Source organism: Xiphophorus hellerii, chromosome 6, assembly GCF_003331165.1.
Source record: "Xiphophorus hellerii strain 12219 chromosome 6, Xiphophorus_hellerii-4.1, whole genome shotgun sequence".
Taxonomy (NCBI): Eukaryota; Metazoa; Chordata; class Actinopteri; order Cyprinodontiformes; family Poeciliidae; genus Xiphophorus; species Xiphophorus hellerii.
In genome coordinates, this window is record NC_045677.1 from 1,018,786 (window position 1) to 1,040,602 (window position 21,817).

Genomic DNA, 21,817 nt, shown 5'->3' on the forward strand with positions numbered 1-21,817 from the left:
TCACATATTGCCAGGTTGCAGGAGGTGTGTTCACTTATTCCTTTAGTCCTTTTCTGCAGTTTGTGTGATCCAGTTCACATCAGGTAGCAGCAGTTCTGTTCCGCTGCAGGCATTTCTGCACACCTATTGCTTGTTTCCACTTCATCAGGTGGACTACTTAAGGACCTGGAAGCCAGCATGTCGGTGCCAGAGTGCTAACCAGTAGCGGTAAAACTCCAAGCCCTCTGATTTCTAAGTGTCTCTGAGTGTAGCTTCTTGCCTTTCTCACCCGCGTTACTTCCTCGTGCAGGTTACCTGAACTGATCCCTGGATCTGGATGTCCCCTGGTTACATTTCCACTCTCCCATTCTTTTCAAGACTCAACAGCTGGCCTTCCCCAATCCACCTGCTTTCCCAAGCCCTGTCTGCTTTCCCACAATACAATCACATGGATGTTGGTACCGGTTCCCGCCTAGGGACTGTTCTTCTGGAGCGCACCTCTTCACAATTCTCAATTTATCAAACATCCTTATATCTTTCTTCTTCTACGAGTGTTTTGCATGTGGGTTAAACATATCTTCAAAACCAACACGACACATATGAGCCTAATTGATATTATCCTATTCCTAATCCATAGGGTTCAATATGACATTGATTCACCCTTTGCAGCTAGAACAGCTTCAACTCTTCTGGTAAGGATCTCCACAAGGTTTAGGAGAATATTTATGGGGATTTTTGACCCTTCTTCTAGAAGCGCATTTGTGAGGTCACATACTGATATTGGACAAGAAGGCCTGGCTCACAGTCTCCGCTCTAATTCATCCCATAGGTCCCATAGGTGTCAGGTTGAGGTCAGGACTCTGTGCAGGCCAGTCAAGTTCATCCACACCAGACTCTGCCATCCATGTCTTTGTGCACTAGTGAACAAAGCAAGGTCCATAATCATGTTGGAAGAGGAAGGGGCCAGCTCCAATCTTTGTGGGACAAAGTTGGGAGCATGGAATTGTATAAGATGTCTTGGTATGTTGAAGCATTCAGAGTTCCTTTCACTCCGCCAGATAGAGAAGCACGATTTGTCACTCCAGAGAATGCACCTCCACTGCTCTAGAGTCCAGTGGCGGCGTGCTTTACACCACCGCATAGAATCCTTTGTATTGCACTTGGTGATGTGTGGTTTGGATGCAGCTGCTCCACCATGGAAATCAATTTCATGAAGCTCCCTGCACATTGTTCTTCAACTAATCTGAAGGCAGCATGAAGTTTGGAGGTCTGTAGTGATGGACTCTGCAGAAAGTTGGTGACCTCTTCTCACTATGACCTTCAGCAATCGCTGACCCCGTTCCGTCAGTTTACGTGGCCTACCACTTTGTGGCTGAGTTGCCAAAAACGTTCATTTTCTTATAATACAGCTGACAGTTGAATGTGAAATATTTAGGAGCGAGGAAATTTCAAGACTGGATTTGTTGCACAGGTGGCATCCTATCGCAGTTCCACACTGGCATACACGAAGCTCATGAGGGCGAGCTATTCTTTCAAAGTATTTGTAAAACCAGTCTGCATGCCGAGGCCCTTCACTTTATACACCTGTGGCCATGGAAGTGATTAGAACACCTAATTCTGACCATTTAGATGGGTGAGCAAATACTTTTGGCAATACAGTGCATATAAGTCACACCTGAGTATAAGTCGCAGAACCAACCAGTCGCAGGATTAAGAATACACAGTATTCATAATCTCTCCAAACCCCTGTTTCTTCTTTTTGCAAGTAGTACACATTTTCAAGACATTAAATTATGATACAAGTAGTTATGTCCAAAACTCATAAATTGGCTGTGAAATCATTCTCACATCTTACTTTACAGTCATAACATACAATCACAAACCTGAGCGTTAGCAGCTTCTATGGCAGCTGTCAAGGCCTTCATGCTGTCAATACTCTCCGTTGAGTTGCTGAGCCCTGACTGGATTGTCATGTCTCCTCTGGGCCCTTCATCTTCCATATAGGCATCCTGGTTGATTTTAGAACAAAAAGACAATTTCTGTCACTGGCAAGTATTACCTTGGATATAGAATAGCATTCTGTTTTTACCACTGGCTTATCAAAAGTGAACTGCTGTACACTATGCAGATTTGGACATATTTTGATAGAAGAAGCGAATGCCTTTATTTGCGGGAGCAGATTTTTACCATGATGTACCGGTATTCAGGTTCTCATAATCATGAAGGTTTAAAAGAAGTCATATTGCAATGGTGTCTTTACTGGTCTCTTAAAAAAACAATAAGGTAGCTCCAGCTCATTTCACCAACAGGGACTTGAATCACATTACACAAGGTCTTAGATCACTGCTCTGGTTCTGTTTGTTAAATGACAGATTTTTTTTCACATTTTGGAATTCTGATATTGTTCTGTAAAGTACCAAAAGGTCTTGGCCCAAAATAATTTCTAAATCACTGGTCAGGTTTGAATTGTGTAGATCCCTCAGTACTTCAGGAATCTCAGGGATTCCTGAATCTCCCACTTATTCAGAGTGGGAGGGAAAAGTGAAGGATAAAAAGAAAAAAAAACAGGAAAGTAATGAATAACAGCGCAAAAATCTAAAGAGAAAACATAAATATATGATAAATGTGGCAGATATTGGGTTCTTGTTTTCATTTGTGAAAATGTTTTGTACCACAATACAAAGTGACGTTCTGTTGATGGTAAACAATACTCCCCATCTCTCCCCACACTAACACAAAGCAAGATGGAAGAAGGTGATTGTCTGAAATCAGTCTCTGTGCTGTACACCACTACTGATGCGGCGCTCAGTACCTGTGCGGACTCTGTGCTGCTTTGGGCTGTGATAGAGATATATGGCTTGGACGCTGTAGAGCAGGTGGAGGTTCGTGGTGGCACTGGTGGAGGGGTTTTCTTATAGGTAGTAATGCAAGACGATACTATAAAAAACAGAAGGTGGGAGAGAACAAAAAGAGAAGAAATTAGTTATATAAATTGTATGTTGTGACCAAAAAATTAATTTTCTCCATAATGTTCTAATTCCCAACAACCCATTTTTTCCACTTAACCAGCAGATTATCTTTTTTTCACCAACTAAAAAAGATATTCTGTCACACTGTATCTAAAAGTGTGACTAATAAATATTGTATGCTAACAGATGTGGTCAAAAGGCAAAGATATTGGAGTAAATACAGCAAGCACACTCAGTGAACAAAATCCACAAAGTTTCTGCATCTTCCCAGGGAAGATGGGAGCACTTCCCATTTACCAGAGACACTGGCACAAACAATACCACAATAGGTCATCTGACCTATTGTGGTATTGTTTTTCCTCTTGTACCTTATTTATGTTCATTTTAGCTTCTCTTAACTTATTTGCACTTCACCTCTCATCCATCAACAACAACAATCATAATAATAATAACAATAATAATAAGGGTATTATTATTATTATTATTATAATTATTATTATTATAGCAGGAATAATGAATATGTCCATTTCTAATCTCATATTAGAAACAGCTCACTTCAACTATACAACATTTATATGAAGTGAGTTGTGAGTGGCTACAATATGTTGTAGTTGAAGTGAGTTGTGCTTTTAATACATTTTTCTTGTGTGTACTCAGAGCTGCATGGGAAGCTGACATTGATCTGACACTGACATGCAGCTCATGGCTTATGGCCAAGATGTGGATGAATGTGTCTGTAGTCAATAAGTGGCAGATGCTCTCTTCACAAGGCCATGTTCCATACAGAGAAGTCATTAAATCTAACAGAGAAAAAAAAACATTCCAGTGTTTTGCTTTTTGGGGTCTTCTTATGAAATTCAACCCACTGATTATGACAGAAAATAGTACAGAAATTTAAAAAGTTCTTCAGACAGCTTGGGCCTCATGAATAACAAAGTGCACAACTTGCATAGTTGGGTTCCTGTAAAGAGCCTCAGTGGTATGAGTCCAGTCTAGGTTATTGTTCAGGTGAACACCCAGGTATTACAAGAGTTCATTATCTCAGTGTCCACTCCCTGGATGTTCACCGGCATCAGTAAGGGGGGTGCGCCTGCAGAAATCCACCACCAGCTCCTTGGTTTTATCCATGATGATCAAGAGGTGGTTCTGCTGGCACCAGTCCATTGTCTGTACTCTGAGTCATCCTCACCTGTGATGAGGTTGACTATGGCAGTCATCAGAGAGGTTTTGCAGATGGCAGTGTGGAGATTTGATGGAGAAGTCTGCAGTGTAGATGATGAAGAGGAGTGGTGCCAGCACAGTTCCCTGTCTGGCCCCCATACTGCAGACACAAGGACACAGTCCTGTGTGCTCGCATACTGTGGGAGGCCAGTGAGGTAGTCCGGTATCCACTGGCACATGTAGTGGTCTACTCCTGACATCTCCAGCTTGTCCCTCAGAAGTCCTGGCTAGATGTTGTTGCAGTGGATCCACTAAAGACCTCACCATGAGGCATACATGATTGAGCATGAGCCTCTGTCGATCCAGGGCTTGTAATTGGAGAAACACCATACCTTCCTGATGGGGACAATGTTGTCAACACAGAAGTCGATGCAGTCCATGATGCTGTTGATGTTCTCCCCAAGAGGAGGACAGAGCTCTTCCCACATAGAAGAGCTCATTGCTCTTCCTACTGTGTGGAGACTACATAAGTTAGAGCTTCTGAGCTCCCCAGGGGAGAGGGAGGCGATGAACTGGATGCCCTGTCGGTGTTCACTTGAAGTGGATATGGTATTTCTGGTGTTCCCAGTGATCAGAAAGGGGACCTGTGGGTGATGTTTTTGGAGTCTGCTGGTGGATGTGTGCAGGACATCCCAGGCCGATGCAGAGTTAGCAGAGGGTGGGACATACACAGTTATCATGATAACGTGAAAATTCCAGAGGAAGATAATGCGGCCTCATACTAACAGCTAGCAGTTCGGTGTCCTTATTTCAGAGCATTACACCACCTGTCATTCCCAAACACAACCATATCCCCTCCTTTCTTCTTACTGCTCTCCCTGGTTCTGTCTGAAAGCTGTCCATATTTATATGTGAGTCCAGAGTTGCATGTTTCTCAGTCAAGCAGATGAGGCAGAACTTCTGGTAGCTACTTTGATGGAATGTTGTTGCTTCCAGCTCATCCACTTTGATGGGAAGAGATCTCACGTTTCCCATTGTGATGGATAAAATCACAGATCTTCTGTTTCAGTTGCGACAGCCAATACATCTTGTGTCTTTTCCTTCTCATGTCTCTTCCCTTAACTGTCACCCTCAAAATGATTTCATGTAAGTCAATGGGTTCATGAGGACAAGAACCATATTATTTTCTTTTGGAAACTGGTATCAAAAATTCAAGCTAAGGTTTATTTTACTATTATTATATCGCCACTCACCTGTGCTGCTTTGGATGGTCCTGACAGTTGTGGCAGTTGTGCGTGGTGGTGAGGATGGAAGTAGCAGCAGAGGTCTTCCTCCTGGTCCTTCATCCTCTGAGGCACATCCTTGGTCGATTGCCCTCACATAACTGGGGCTACGCATACGGAAGCAACCTGGCATAGGCAGGGTGTCCATAGTTTCCAAGCTATCCATGCCTGCGTCCATAGCTTGAGATTGCATCTCGCTATAGACTTGCTCACATACTTGCTCAATCTGCCCATTCACTTCAACCTCACTCAGCTATAGAAAAGAAAGAAAGAGGACAGGGGGGGTGGGCACGTAGGGTGAGTGTGGAGAGTTGGGTGGACCGGTAAAACTCCAGTCAATATGTCTTACATGGCAATATCCATGTGGCTTTTTTTTAAATTACTCCCACACAGAAACATTTCTATAAAATGATGTCGGAACTAACAGATCAGAGATTTTCTGTTTAATAAACAATACTAAAATGAAATCTTCTCAATAAATGGAATTCCTGCATAACAATACTCTGTGCTATATCTTTACTTTCAATAGTCCACACGTTAAAGATAGGGATCTCTCGATTGCATCCCAGGTGTCATCTGAGTCATCTGTCACACTGATTTTAAAAGATTAATATAGGAAGTCCATGCTAACCCCAGATCCTGGTACCTGCTGTAGGTCTGCTGTCTGTGATCATATCAGCCACAACCTCCTTTAAGGTGTGACATCACACCTTGCATGCCCAGAAACTCATTACAACAACAATGTTAAGACCTTACAAAATTGTAATATACAGTAGTTCCTCCTTTTTGTCTTATTGATCAAATCTGGCTTTTTGGCTGAGTCAGGGTCACTGACCTCACACAGATAGCTTTCTGACTGATGCAGCTCAAATCCTATTGAACCCAGAACAAAGCATTCATTTCAATCATTCATCCATTATCTAAACTTTTATCCTTCTATGATAGTGAGGGGGGCTGGTGCCTCTTTTCCAGAAGTCAATGGACGAGTACATATGGGACAGGTCGCCAGTCCATCGCAGGACAACAGACAGGAAAAACAACCATGTATACACACACTCACACCTAGAATTTAGAGAGACAAATTAATAGTCATGTTAAGTGACCTAGAAAGTCCATGGAGTTGGCATATTCTCTGCCAACTCCATGCAGAAAGACCCCCGGCCGGGACTTGAACCCAGGAGTTTCTTACTGCAAGGTAACAGTGCAACCACTGTGCACTCAGTTGAATTAATTTAAATGCAAAAATATTTTATTGATCCCATGGGTAAATTAAGCATTGTGATATCATCCAAGGAGTTGTTGTGGGGGTTGTCGCTGTAGGCAGAAAGGATCTCCATTTACAGTTAGTCCTGTAAAAAATCTTAAAAGGCCTCTTCTGAAGACCATGGCTGTATGACATCCTCATGATTGCAATTACATGCTATTAGCACAGTTTCCAGGTGGCAGAGATACTATTTCACAGTAACACATCCTAGGCGATACCATCAGTTGTTAGCAAGCACTGCTAGTCTGCCTCATTTGCCTTTGCTGGTCCTCCTGAAGAGGGAGAATAATTCCCTTTTAAAGAAACTTTGTCCACACACAGTTATCTATATGAGTTATCTACCTAAATGATCAGTGGAGTATGATGGGTTAACTTCCGTTAGGTCGCAAAGTGGTAAGTTACTAATGTTAGCATATCTGAGCTAGCTTATTGAAGACTGAAGCTGTTTGTACAGTCAAGATATATCTTTAGAAACTAATGCCACAGCTATCCGCATTTTAAGTGACACATTGTCAGAACAGTATAGTGGCTGTTTTAGCCTAACATAAAGGTAACAATTTGTTGGAAACAAAAAAATTCTCACATCATCTTTATTTACAGGACAGATTAAAAAGATGTGATAAAATAACATCAGTCAGAAATCCACAACTAACATTTTTCAAATCAGAGATTATGAAAATTAAATCAAAAATGTTAGCTTCCCTCAAGTTTGTGTGTACACAGTAGCATAAATGGATTAAAAGAGTCAAAGTAACAGATGCTTGGAAACCAACCTGACTGATGGTGCTCATGGCTCTCATGTAGCTTTCATTGCGTGACCGGTATTGGGGCGAAGACAGCAGTGATTTGGGGTCAAGGAGAGTTTTAGGATCCAGTGTATCCAGGCTTCTGTTGATTGAAACCTCACTCACAGCACGCAAATAACTGTGACTCCTGATCTGCAGTTTGGGGGAGTGCTCTGTGGAAATTCTGACAGAGGGACAACATCAGATTATCTCAGAAACTGTCCAATTCATCTTCACCTACCAACATAATTGCTTCACAGACTAGACAAGTAATTTATTACCTTCTTAAATGTATGCTAAAAATTCATTTTTTGTGCACAAACATGTTAGATAAGTAGGGGAGGAAAAAGCACTTCAGTTTATAATATGAATATTTTGACTATTTAGAAAGGAAGGGCCTGACAGTCAGACCACACTTGATGTGATGACGAATGGGGTTGAGTTCAATGTCTGGCTTCATTACCAGCTGGGCTAACTTTCTATTGATTTTGGTTACAGAGAAAGTGATTATCACATTAAAATAACCCCTTCATATTAACCCTGAAGGCTTTCATGTATTGCTTTGTCGTTATTCAAAACTTCTTCTAATCATTAAAATAAAGTAAATGATGAACAAGCTCAATTTATATTGTGTACTAGAGCCACAATTACCCAAGCATACTCAAACATTGATCAGAGGCAACTTGAGAAACTTGAGTGCCTGGAAGAGGGGAATATTGATCTGCACCTCTGAGATGTAAGATGATTACTTACATACTTTATGTGTTATTTAATCAAAACATCCTATTTTGCTCAAGTGTGTTTTATTAAAATGATAATATTTTACATAATTATATTGCTTTAATATAACCAATATGTTTAACATAGCCATTTACCTAGGCCAAAAAATTCAATGTCTTTCTTCTGTACTGTTATTACTCCCTTGTTTTAACATTCTGTCCCTTAATGAAAGGCTTCAACTGAAATTCATTAAGCTGTGTGTTAATACAGGATTAAAAGACTAAAAGAAGAATTCTCTTAAAAGCTTTATATTAGTTTAACAAACAAAGTTCATCATCAAACACTTATGAAACTGAAGATGACCAGGTAGCAGACTAGTTTTCTGTTTTTTTTCACCTCCCTTCACCAGAAGATGTCATGGAGATGTTTGAAATGTAACGTTCTGTATTTTGTGATGTTCTTTTACACTTTAACTATAGGTCCATCAAATCAAAGAACATGCTAGTCACACAGTGTGTGGTGTTCAATAAAACTGCAGGAGCGACAAATTAAACATGGACAGATTTCACTCACCAACATTCAGAAAGACAGTTTTAACCTACCCACAAAAGTCAAATTTCAAAAATACATACTTAATCCAAAAGGGAAGTTATATGTTGTTAGCACTCATATTATCAAAGTTTGTTGAAATAGTTATTGTAGATGCTGATGGCTGTGAGCTGGAAGGATCTCCTGTAGCAGTCAGTATTATGGTTTTGACCGAAGAGATTTGTTGTTGTATGGCGGTCTGATGAAGAAGATGTTCAGGGTTTTAGATAATGTTCTTCATTTTATGAAGAATTCTTCTCTTTACAGTCATCTGGAGAGGTTCCAGAGCAGAACCTCCACAAAATAGGAAACTACAAACATGAAAGAGAGAGGGATTCAACCGTTCTTCATTGAAGGCAAACATTTGGACTTATTTTTTTTACTGAATTTTTGAGAAAACCAAGCTTAACATGAACTTCACTGTGATCAATGTTCATAAAATGAAGATTGAACTTTTCGGGGAACACCACAAATGCGTGGAGCCAATCTACTGCTGAGCCTAGGTACAATGTACCTTTCAATACAGAACTCTGTGAGTTGTTTTTGTGATTGGTCAGGAGCTTATGGCCGTTTTTTAAGTAGAAATGCGATATTGAAATCTTTCTTCAGCTAGTCCGTTTCCACTACAACCGACATGAATGTGAAGCATTTACCCAAAGCAATGAGGAATTATGTAAATTTTTTAAGACTGTTCACCAAACAAATAAACTACAAAGACTGCCAGATGACAAAAACTCCTGAATGGAAATTACAACACCATTGTCCACGGAGGAGGCTGTCTGCAGAAAGATGGCACTGTCTAAAAAACAAAATATAGGATGCAGAGAAGAAGTAATTCCATTTAAGCATAAGATAATATTTCAAATTTAATATTTGGAACACTTTAATGCCTCATTTATTTCAAATGATCTACTTGGAAAAAAAGGAAATGTAGAAATCTTACTGTAGTGTGGTCATCTCAGTAAGTGACGGCTGTGTAGCTTTAAGGTAGCTGGCGCGACGTGCCTGCATCTTCGGTGAAGGTTTGGGACTTCCATCAGAGTCTCCGCTATCATCCTCAGCCATGGCTTTCACATAGCTGCCACTCCTCATCCTTCGACAGGGAATGTCATCCTCTTTCCCCAGAGGAGAAAAACCACTCCACTCATCTTGAGGTACCTGATAGCAAGAAAGAAAATACATAAGTGTTGTCAGGAAGGTGTTATCCTCTGCTCTCTGACTTCCAGCCACCAAACTGGCACACTAAGCTGTCCTTGTTGTACACTGAAACACAACCATGCACTTAGTATTAAAGGCAAAAAAAAAAAATAAGAGAATGATCCAGCATCCAAAAAACCCTGAACTAATCACATTCTCCTGCACTCTTGATTCTCTCACAGACATGGCTTGACAGATTGCCTGTACCTCAGTGAAATTGCTGGCTAATTAGCGTAGAACAGTATGTGCAGAGGTCGTTTGGAAATTTCTCTCTGGCTAATTCAAACATCTGCTTCACTGAAGTTAATTTTGTTGTCTAAGAAAGCCTTATAAGCACTACTAAGTGTGTAGTGTATGTATTTGAACTCAAAAGTTTACTATAATTCTTCTCTATCTCTGATAGCTTTGCATATTGTTGAGAAGATGAAAATCTTTCATTTTATCTTTATTATTGTTGTAGTATTTCCTTACAACAAGATATAATTGTTTCTATTTTCTTTTATGTTGTATATGAATGAAGACTAACTGTTATTCTGATGAATTAGAGAAAATGGGTTTGATTCATTGACAGAAAGGCTGAACAGATCTGTTGAGTTAAATATCTATCTCTTTCTCTGTGCATGTGTGTGACGTCAAAGAGACACAAATGAGCAGTTTGGCTATAAAAAGAGAAAGGACCAGCTGCAGTATTATCAGCAGTGCCTCTCACCCACGCACTGGCTTTACATCCACAGTAGCTTGACACTCAGTCTACTGTATTGCTGAGAAACAGGGCTGCTGTTAGTAACTCTCTACTGCTGCATGTGAGATTCTGGTTATCTTTTCCATGTACAATTATCTGCATTTCTATAAATAATGACTTGAACACACGATGTTACCACTGAGTTGGTGTGTTGTTCTAACCATCAGCTGTGTGATATAAGCCACAGAATGTTGATGTTCCCTTGGCAACCCTGTTTTTATGGTCTAAAGTAGCAGCATTTAAAGTAAATGAAGGTGAAGCTGGGAGCTCCGCAGTTGAGATGCAGAAGAGAATTTGTAGACAACATAATAAATAACATGGGAGAGCAGTAAAGTGTGTTAAGCCTGCAGGTACAAAAAATTGAAATCATTTTGACTATAATGGAGTTCAAAGTAAGTCAAGAAAAACAACCTGCACTATGATCACCCAGTTAAAATAGAATATACGCATTAAAATGTAATGACAGCTAAATGTCCTGCACTATGGTCTGTCAGTATCCCTATTCTGCCCTATTCTGTGAGGGCAGAAGAGAAAGTTCTCGCTGTTCTTTCAGCCACTCTTCTAAACTCTCATTTTAGTTTCTTTATGCCTCACTTAATTCAAGTCTCAAAACATATTCTATATTACTATAATGATGGTCAGTAAAGCAAGAGAGTCGAACACATGGAAAAGTTAAACTAACACAGTGATTCTTGAAGACAGTGGTAAGAAAAAGTGTTTGCCCCCTTAAGAATTTCTTTTGTTGTTGTTGTTTTGTCCTAATTTAATGTTTCAGATCGTAACACAAATGTTAGTATCGGATAAGTATAACATGAGTACTTAAGTATGTGAAAAAGTAATTGCCCCCTAAATTATTTATATAGCTGGTTGTGACACCAGTTGACCAACAACTGAGAATTAGTGAATAACTGATAAGTTTCCTAAGTCATTACTGAATCATGACAGATGTTTTAATGGTTAATGTTTTAATTCAGTCATGTTGAATGATTTCTATTATTAACGTGGTTAAGGTCATGCCATATCTGAATTGATTAAGTCCACACTTTAGCGAGGCCACTCAAAAACTTCATTTTTTGAGTGGGTTTGCTACAGTGCATCATTGTCCTGCAGCTGAACCAAAGTGTAACTGGGCTCCAGGTCTTGTTTTCTGGAATGTTCAATACTTACTGGGGCAGCAGATCTGCAGTTCTCTAGATGTTCTTTTTTTAATCCAACTTAATTGAAAAACTTTTAATTTTAACCAACACAACAGACAGTGACTTAGGAGACCACAACATGACCATCATGAAGAAAAAGAGAAAGCAAGAAAAATTACTAATACATAAAGCAATAAATAAAAAATACATTAAAATGAATAATGATAATGTTAGGATCCCAGGTTGTTGAGTTGTTTTGAAGTTTTATTTGATTTTAGTTTCATTATTATTTTGTGCTGATTTCTTATTTCATTAGATTAGTCTTGTTCCAGTTTTTCTTTAGTTCAGTCCTTTCTTAGTGATTCTAGTTTTTTTATGTCTAATTATTTCTTAGTATGTTTATTTTCTAATCCCCTGTGTGCTAATCTCACCCTCGGTGCCACTTTCTGTCTTTCTCTTTCTCCCCAGTCTGCTTTATGCTCTCTCCTCACCCCTGCAACCTGTTAGCTCAGGTCTTTTGTTTAACATTCAACCTCCCAGTACTTAAGTACCTCATTCTCAGTCACTCCTTGCTGCTTCCTCCTGTCTGTTCTATGTAATTCCCTGGTCTACCCTGTGTTCTCCTTGTGTTGCCTGTGATAGGTGACCTTGCACATGAGGGAGAAATTTTTGGCAAAAAAATATTTAGTTTAGCCTTCAAATAATGTAATCTACAGTATTTATGATTTTACATTGGAGCACGTGTAGTCTAGCAGTAATAGAACAATAGTGGACACTGTGCTTCCAAGTGTTGTCTTTAATAAAGATATTAAGAGTTTCCTCCCACATATGTTTAATTATGGTACTCTGTTGAGAGTGTTTATATGAAACAATGTCAACCAGTAACAAAATTAAACCTTTAGATCTTAAACAGGACATTCAAACTTGAGAGTATTTTGTCTTATATAATTCCTCAACTGCAGCCTGCAGGTACCTATAAATGAGTTCAGTAGTGCATATTTTAGCTGTAATTGTTCAAATGAACACAGATGGTTATTAATGTATAGGTCTCTTAGAGACACAATTCCCCTCCAACTCCATTCCCTAAAAACTGCATCTGTAAATGAAGAAAGAGAAAGGGAGCATGCACTAAAGCTTTCGGAAACTTGCAAAAATTACAAATGTACAACCATATTTTTTTCTGAGTTAAAGAAGATCAAGGTCTCCTTTACATTATCACACTGGTGTGGGGGCTGAAAAGAGGATGGCCTGAAGAGAGGTTCCAAGCTGTCAAGTTTTGCTCAGTGGTCAGTCATGAGGGCTTTTTTTTCAGATATTGACAACTAGGTTTTGATAACTTTTTTATTTAAGGAATGAAATCATTTGAAATCATTCTATTTTCACCCAGGTGATCCTTATCCAATATTAAAAGTAGCTTTATAAATTGAAAACTGAAGTGGGACAAAAGTTCAAAAACAGAAGAAATCTCTAGGGAGGCAAATACTTTTTCACCTCACTATACACGTGTACACACCCAAACAAATTGAACCATTACTCTAAGACATAAGTCTGCTGGAGTGAAATAAACAATAACTTATTTTTTCTTTACCTCATGTCTATGAGGTATAGAAAGAATAAAGTTTTCAGCTATTAAAGCACAACTCACCTAACTAAAGTCACTTGAGACAGCAAATAATTCTGAAATTCAATTTGACTTTAAACACTAAATTCAACATTATGCATTCCAGAATTCTGTACAAGAAAAAGCTGTTAAAGATAGAAACTGTGAAAGAAACACAAAATAACTGACACAAAGGCAAGAAGAGAGGCCTTCTAAATTGAAAATGAGCTCTACAAACAGTTAATGCTGTTCTTTGTGAGGTAATGTCATTACCTAGTATTTAGAGAGTAAGGCTACTACTGGCTCTGCACTTACTTCTCTTTTCAACTCAAAAAAGGGAAGAGGAGGAAGAGGAGAAGAAAGAGGATGGCTCTTCAAACCAAAAGGAAAGTAAAGGGTTGGGTTGGTGGGTGATAGGATGCTGGGTGGATAAAAAGTTTGAGGGTGAGTTGGGTAAGTGCAGGAAAAGCAGAGTGATCAAGACTAGTTCTGGAGAACAATGGACCAATGTACCTTACAGTGTTGTGGACACACTAGAACTTTATCCCAAAATGCTAAGAAATTGATTGCATTTAAATACACTTTTATCTGCACACTGATTGAGTCAGATTTATTTATTTATTTTTTGTTTTTACAAAATGTGTTTATACCAAATGTTTGAATTTTTTTTTAGTTCTGCCAAAACAGTTTCATTGCAATCATTTGTGTTGGCGGATGTTCATCTTCCCTGAGCCTTCAATGCTTCCAGGCAGTCCCTTATGTTCTATCCATCATCTGAACATGGATGAAACTACTGCAGACTGACCAAAACATGAACATTCACCTAAGCTGACCAGGAAAGGGGAGAGAGTATTATTTGGATCAGTGTTTATTTCAGTCCTATGGGATCACTGTCCTGTATGCTTCAGATGTGTCTCTGTTCCAGAACACCTGATTCTAATATTTGCATGACATCCTCTGCATGTCATTAAGTACTACAGAAGCCTGTTAATCATTCACTTATTCAAGTCAGGTGTGTGACAGAATAGAAATACCTAAAAAATGCAGGGCAGGGGTCCCTGAGGACCAGAACTGAGAAACATTGAGTTAGAGAAGATCCAAGAGACCCATGGTAGCTCTGGAGGAGCTGCAGAGACCAACAGCTCAGATCTATTAATAAGACGGCTATTAATCATGACACAGTTCAATGGTTGACTGTGTTGTCATCTTGTCCGATCTACAGCCGCATGTCTTTGTGATGACAAATTTATTGTTTTAAGTCTCAAATAATGTTCTTGTTTATCAGTGAAGCATAAATGAAGTCAATACATATTTAAATCCTCCTGCTTCTCTCGATACCTCACCATGCCCCCCAGCGGGGGTGCATCCCACTATTTGAGAAGTACTGGTCTAAGCATACTTCACTATGCTTGTGAATACAAGCTGATCAGACCTCATTTTTAAGAATGTATCTTTATTGATATTAATTTTGGCTCAGCTGTTCAACAGCATTCCAACCATGTGCAGTTCTACCTACAGCCTTGTATGGGGTTATAATGTCCTGGTTTGTCAACTCAACGAAAAGCAAAAAAATGGGATAAATGTTTAAATTAATGCTGCCAGTTATGATTAACTTTGACATTAAAAGTAAATTACAGCAGATCTTTTTTCCTAAAATTGTAGGTCATGGTAAATATTTATTTGCAATCTTTGTGTTACGTGCAATACTTTCAATCCCTGGAGAGTCTTGGCTGTTATGATCCATGTGTTTGAGTTTTTCTCATCTTTTCTTTGTTGTTTATTATCATTACTAAGTTCTTGGTCTATTTGTGCCTCCAGGGTATTTTCATATCAGTTTATTCATCATGTTTAGTTTCTTAGTCATTTATTGTTTGTGTATTTGGATTTATTCTCTTACATCAGCATTAGACTATTTCTCCCTGGTTTGTAGATCCTTTAGTGTCTAGATCAGCTTCCTCTTCATTGTTTTACCTTCCCTCAGCCTCCTTGCTCAGTATTATCTCTGATTATGCTGACCCAGTCCCAATGTCATTCTCCAGCCTTTTCTCAGAATTTAAGCTTCTTGATTTTTTTTATTCCCCACTGGTTCCTTTCACGTCAGCCTTCCTTCTGCTTCCTGTTCCCCTTGTGCCTTGCTGTACGATTTTGATCTGTGTTAGTATTAAATTTCACCATATTACTCCCAAACTACTAAGATGCTAAATGGTCCTGAGAATAATTTCCAGCATCGAAAAGTTTGGATAGATACAGTCAATACCCATGATCAATTATTAATTTACTAAAAATCCTTAGTTCTGTAGATACTAATGTAAACAACTGAACATATGACTGTATTTTTTAATTGGTTGAAGAATATTGTTTGTGATCTGATTAATTTAAGTTTTAGTGTGTCCCCAGTCTGAGTCAGTGATATCCAGTCATTAAACTTTCAGTCACATTCAAATTTAATAAATGGCAATTTACATATGTGAGCACCATTTCAGAGAACACCTCAACATTTTCATGTCATCTCAGCAAAAAGGTCACACCTCAGATTTTATAGTGGTTTTGCAAATAAACAAATTAATATCAAACCAGGGTGATAAACAGCAGGAGAAGCAACACAAACTTTCCTATTTTGACAGGTTATTTGTGAAATTTGCAATATAAAATAAAGTTAAAAGATTGCATCTTTTACTTACACAGGAATATATTGCTTTTTGACAGGGTAAATAATAATTATAATAATAAAAAGTATAAATAAAAAATAAAAAGAGCAAGTTAATAGTTTAGAGCAGGGGTGGGAACTCCAGTCTTCAAGGGTTGGTGTTTTGCAACGCTTAGATGTCTCCCTGGTTCAGTATATTTCAATCAAATATCTGAATCAGTGCAGTCAAGTTCTCCAGAATCCTGAGAAGGACCTTATTATTTGACTGAGGTGTTTTGAAGCAGAGACGCTTCTAAAAGTAGCAGGATGTCAGTCCTTGAAGCCTGGAGTTGCCTGTCCAGGAAGGCCATAGCGCTCTGGTGGTCAGACTGAAGGACTTTTATATGTGTCCAATAAGTTCATGAAAGGTATTTGGTTTGATGAGATTAAAAGATTAAGATCCGGGGCGTGCCGTGGTAGCGTAGGGGTTAGCGCGACCCATATTTGGAGGCCTTGAGTCCTCGACGCGGCCATCGCGGGTTCGACTCCCGGACCCGACGATATTTGCCGCATGTCTTCCCTCCTCTCCTTCCCCATTCCTGTCAGCCTACTTTCGTAAAAGGGACACTAGAGCCCACAAAAAGACCCCCTGGAGGGGCAAAAAAAAAAAAAAGATTAAGATCCTAGATCTCATTCAGATATATGGAAATATCAAAGTGGAAAGGCAAACACATATTGGCTGAATCACCTCCTCAGTATGTTATCAAGCTTTGTTGAGGTCTGCTAATGAGCCATTCATGTCATTTAGGTGCTTTGAGCCAAGGAAACATCTGAAACATTAAGAAAAGTGGTTCTTCAGGTGTTGGAAGCGCCACGCTATTTAGGTGGAGGTTTGACCAGCACTAGCAACAGACAACAGAGGACTCTGGTCTGGTTGATGAGATAAAGAGATAAAGATGAGACGAGATAAAGAGAAATGTACAGTGAGACCCTTTGAAGACAGGTGAAAATTGCATGCAGCAGGAATCCTTCAAAGCTGGAGCTTAAAACAGGTCATACCTAAAGGCCCAAGGAACTTGAATGAAGACATCAGCAGACTGTGATAGGAGCCTGCATTGGCAAAGGAGTAGTTATCAAGCTTTACCTATACAGGAACCTTAATTGAAGCAAAATCCTGAGTAGCAATCATGGCAGCAGCAGCACTGAGGTGTGACACTGAGCTAATCTGAGGCTTAGGGTGTTTTCACACCTGATAATCCAATAGTCTCAGTTAGATTGACCAACGTTGCAATATTTGTTCTATTTTCAGCTGTAGAGGTTCTCTTACACACTGCCCTGTGTCAAGCAAAATATTGTAGTGCTGTCCCAAGAAACACTGAAGGAAATGACATCAAAACCCTCTGAAGAAGACACTGATGCAACTTCCTCCTTCACAAAAGAAAACAAAAATGAAGTGGTGTGAGATTTTAGAGGTTTTAGGATTTCTCTTTTGTGTTTGGCAAACGATCACAAGCCAAAAGATTACGTGTGTTTGTCTTGCTTGTATTTAATCAGAATGTCCTGCACTATAGTATGCTTCCTGCTTTGGTCTGCTCGGCATCCACATAAGCATTCAAACCTCACAAGTTCGCTTTAACTAAACCAAGACCAAGGTTTTTAGGCAGACCGGAGTTTCCTTTCTAGGTTCATTTGAAGTTTGATTCACACTTCACCAAACAAAGCAGACTTTCTAAGCAAACTAACTAGAGTTTGATTATAGTGGACTAAACAGGCTTGGTGTGAATACACCCGTAGAATGGCCCAGGTGCTATTCTATGGGAAACAGACCACAGTTTGTGGTCTGTTTGTGAGGTAGCCATAGATCCAGCTGATTGTTGAGGCCTCCTCCTGTGTCTTCTGAATCAAATCAGGCTGAATTGTGTTAAATGCACTGGAGAAATCAAAGAGTATGATCCTCTCAGAGCTGCCTGCTTTGTCTAAATGACAGGTGTCAAAATACCTGAGATTCAACTGGTCTCCTCTGCCCCCCTTAATTAAAAGAGTTAACCATAAGATAATACCTCAATGCAGTTAAGGAGTAAGTGTTCAGGTGTTTTGGTGTGTGTGTGGGGGTGTGCGTGGGGGTGTTTTGTGAGTTCTGCGATTATAAAGTATTTGTTACTGTTTCAAATGATAAAGATTCTCTCTAATTGTCAATATGATCATTCTAAAAACAAATTGCAATTGAGTGTATGTCTTAACTCTTGGAGAACCATTTCACCACATAACAGTCATATTCAATAAATTTGAAAATTCGCCCAACTGAATCTCGTTTGCCAGATTAGTACCTTCTTAAAATAATCTTTAAGCAACTACTGAACATATGCTCCACTAAGCCCACATTTCTGCTTCTACTGAAATAAACAAACTTTTCAGTAATATTTCAATTTACTTAATTGGCATGTATACAAACAACATTTAACTCAAAGTTGGGTTTGGCATTAGGGTAACATAAAATAGGCAATCACTGGCTGAACAAAGCATAAAAGTCGGCCAAATTTTAGATAGGCCAGTTGCTTACGCCCAGTTAAGGAACTTTCTGAATGTTTTTCCCCTCAGACTGAGAACATTGCATGAGTCATTTCAAAGATGACTTTATTTGAAAAGTCAGAAAAACCAAAGCTTTACAGGACTGGACAGCACTGACTTAGAGGTAACATTGCTAAGAGAAGTAGGTGGTGAAGAAAAAGTGGCATCAGGGGAGGGAGGGGAGTGATTGAACTATTTTTGGCTGAAATCAGGGAGCAATTATTTACCTGTAAGAATTGGCAAGAAGGGTCCTGCTGCTGACTGCCCTTAGATTTGACTAGAGCTCTATCTAGGTTTAGGTTACCGGATCCTGCGCTGGTTCGTAGCTGGTTGTGGCTGCTGGTGTTGGTGTAGACCTCTTGGGCCCTGCTCACCGTTAGGCTTGATGACCATGCCCCTTTCTTCTCAATAGGCCCGTCCACAAGACCCAGTGGCAGCAAGGGGCCACTTCCTCCACCGATACAGCCATCGCTCTTATTGCTGTTACCACTAACTGGCATACATGCAGATGAAGCTGTATATTTCACATCGCTGTTGCTCCGAGAGGCTTTGAGTGCAGAGTGGTGGTGAGTGTGGCCGTGGCGTGCATGGGTGTGTGCATGCTCGTTAACTGTCCCATAGGGGTCCATGATGAAGTAGTGTTGGGACTGCGAGGAGGAGAGATTTGGGAGGGGAGTCTGGGGATACTTATCGGGGTTGTTGCCAGGGCACTGGCCTGTTGTCATAGCAATAGGTGAGGGGGAAATAGAGAGGGAGGGTGAGGGTGGAGGTTGGTGATGATGAGGGTGGTAAAGACACAGCTCCCGTTCCAGGTTGTCATCTGAGCTCCAGTATCCAGATCCCGGAGCAGATGCTGAGCCATGAAGCTGGGGATGGTGGTGGTGGTGGTAGCTTCGATGTTTGGGCTCTGCTGATCGACAGCGCTCACGGCTCTTGCTGCGCTTCCGGTGGCGCACTGCCCCAGGAGGAGCTGCACCTTCTGGGCTGGCCCTTGCACCACCACCACAGCTACCTCCTCCACCACCACCATACACACTCCCATTAGTTGGCCCTTTTGATGACTGAGTGTGTTGGGGCCCTTCCAATGAATGTGACTTTGTAAAGAGTTTCTGGACTGAGTGGACCAGATGGCGAATTCGCCCAGGACTGTCATTGTTGTCATTGGCTCCTATGCCCCCAGCGTGGGACAACACTCCTCGTTTGTACTGCAGTGTGTGGTAGCCATCTCTGGAAAATATCGGCTGTTGCTCATACGGGTCAGCAAAATTTACTGGTACCCAAGACTGAGATTTACCCCCATAGCCTCCTCCCCCTCCTCCTCCTCTTCCTCCTCCACCTACATATGGCACCATGGCCATACACTCATCCTTTACCTCAGGATGGTGAGCTGAGGAGGTGGAGTGACACCTCCGTGGGAAGGTTCCATATGGGACAATGCTGTTGCTTTCAGAAGGATATGAAACACGCTGAGCATTGTAATAGGGCAACTCAGATGGGTGTGGCATAGGAATAGGCAACGGCATATCCATCTGGCCGAACAAATATGGCTTACGGTCAACATGGTGACCCAATGGATTGTATGATGGCTCATAGGAGACCATATGATGGTGACTCCGACTACTGGACAGGCCTTTCATGACAGGGAAAAAATGAATGGAGAGAGGGATGAATGGATGAAAGATGCCAGGCCTGTGATCAGAGAATGGCTGCAGAGGACTGTCCCTGGGAGGAGAGGTGAAGACTCTAGAAAACAAGAAGAAGAAGGAAAATACAGCATCAGTTAATGGCTGTACATTCATAATGTTTGTTTAGTTTCTATTTAAAGAGCCATTTAATTACAAACAATATTCATCTTTATGTTGAAAGAAATTTATATTCGTGTTGTAAATATGATCTTTAAAATCTTGACACTTTGAGCTTTTACCGTGCTAAGAACCAGATTTAGTAGGACACAAGTTTTTGCAATCAGAACTTTTCATTTTGACAAAGGGAAATGCTCTTGTATCAAGGCATTCTGTAGAAGAGCAATATATTTGTTATAATTAAAGAATACCAGAAGTTATTTTCACTTTTCAGGCATTTTCTGACATTTCTAAGAATTTAATGAAAGCAAAACCAGTCAAACCCACAAGATTTAGTCTACAACTCAGACCTCAAGCTTTCCTTAATCAGCACTAAGGAAACTAAGAACAGCTCATATAGAAGACTGGTTTTAGGGTATTTTAAACACACTGAGCACCCTCATTCTGAGCAAAATTACTTTGAAATAATCCAGAACACTGAAGACAGGCTTGAATCTGGTAGGCTGACAGATTAGAATTTGAAAGAAGGTTTCTTGAAAGGTTAGACTGAGCAATGCTCTCCATCACACGTCAGACTTTGGCTACCATGTCAAATCCATTACTTTATGATAATGCAATTAGAATAACATGCAATAAGGAATGCATGGTGGGTATAAAACTACACCAAGCAACATTTCAATTTAAAAGATAAATTATCACAATCCCCTTGTGCCTTCTGTCAAGCACAACCAAAGGTTTAGGATTTTTCTGAACAGCCACCTAAAAGTCAAGCATGAACTCTTCTGTATTCTAAGGGATTCTTGGGTCAAATATGAAGTTATTTGGTGCTCAAATAAAGCTAAAATGGGTTATTCAATAGAACAACCAATCATATCAGCAGACATGTTGAAATGTTTGAAAAGGAAAAGACTTGAAATGGCCCAAAGTCCTGATATAGACTTAATGGCTATACTCTGATAGGACTCTAAAAGAACATTATATTCCTTCAAAAAAAAAGCCACATTTTCATTCCTCCTTCTGCACTGTGACTCTCCCAAAACTGCAATGTCAACCTTAACCTCTGTTGTTGTTCCTTTTTTTAATAAAGGATTTATGTCATGACAAAATTAAGCCCAGTACAAAAGATCCATAGAAGCAAACAATTTATTTCTGCTCTTGTCTATCCAGCAGAACATGTTCACTGCAAGATGGTTGTCTCTTTTTTCATTTACACAGACTCTACCTTGTTTATTAGCTTAAACTGTAGAGTTTATTCAGCTTATTGTGAACATTATGACTTGTGTGAATGGGTCTGTTCTGCTCTGACTATTGGTGAAGGTATGGTTTTGAACAGAAGACTGACTGCACTGCTGCTCGCTCAGTACAGACAGTTTGCCGCCGAGCTGCAGAGAGTTGTC

At 39.9% G+C, this 21,817-nt stretch overlaps 1 protein-coding gene across 2 annotated transcripts in view; it reads right to left on the minus strand.

The window, feature by feature from the left end:
* The window catches only part of dlgap1a (discs, large (Drosophila) homolog-associated protein 1a), a 99,062-nt gene that overhangs the window by 36,786 nt on the left and 40,459 nt on the right, over window positions 1-21,817 (minus strand). The window contains exons 3-8 of one of the 2 annotated variants that reach the window (XM_032565345.1): window positions 18,846-20,361; window positions 9,693-9,907; window positions 7,430-7,625; window positions 5,363-5,645; window positions 2,792-2,916; window positions 1,863-1,988 (exon numbers count right to left, since the gene is read on the minus strand). In XM_032565345.1, coding sequence (XP_032421236.1) covers window positions 1,863-1,988; window positions 2,792-2,916; window positions 5,363-5,645; window positions 7,430-7,625; window positions 9,693-9,907; window positions 18,846-20,255 — 2,355 coding nt within the window. In that variant the 5' untranslated portion in view covers window positions 20,256-20,361. The remainder of the gene's footprint in view (window positions 1-1,862; window positions 1,989-2,791; window positions 2,917-5,362; window positions 5,646-7,429; window positions 7,626-9,692; window positions 9,908-18,845; window positions 20,362-21,817) is intronic. The other variant, XM_032565346.1, reaches the window with a different exon arrangement.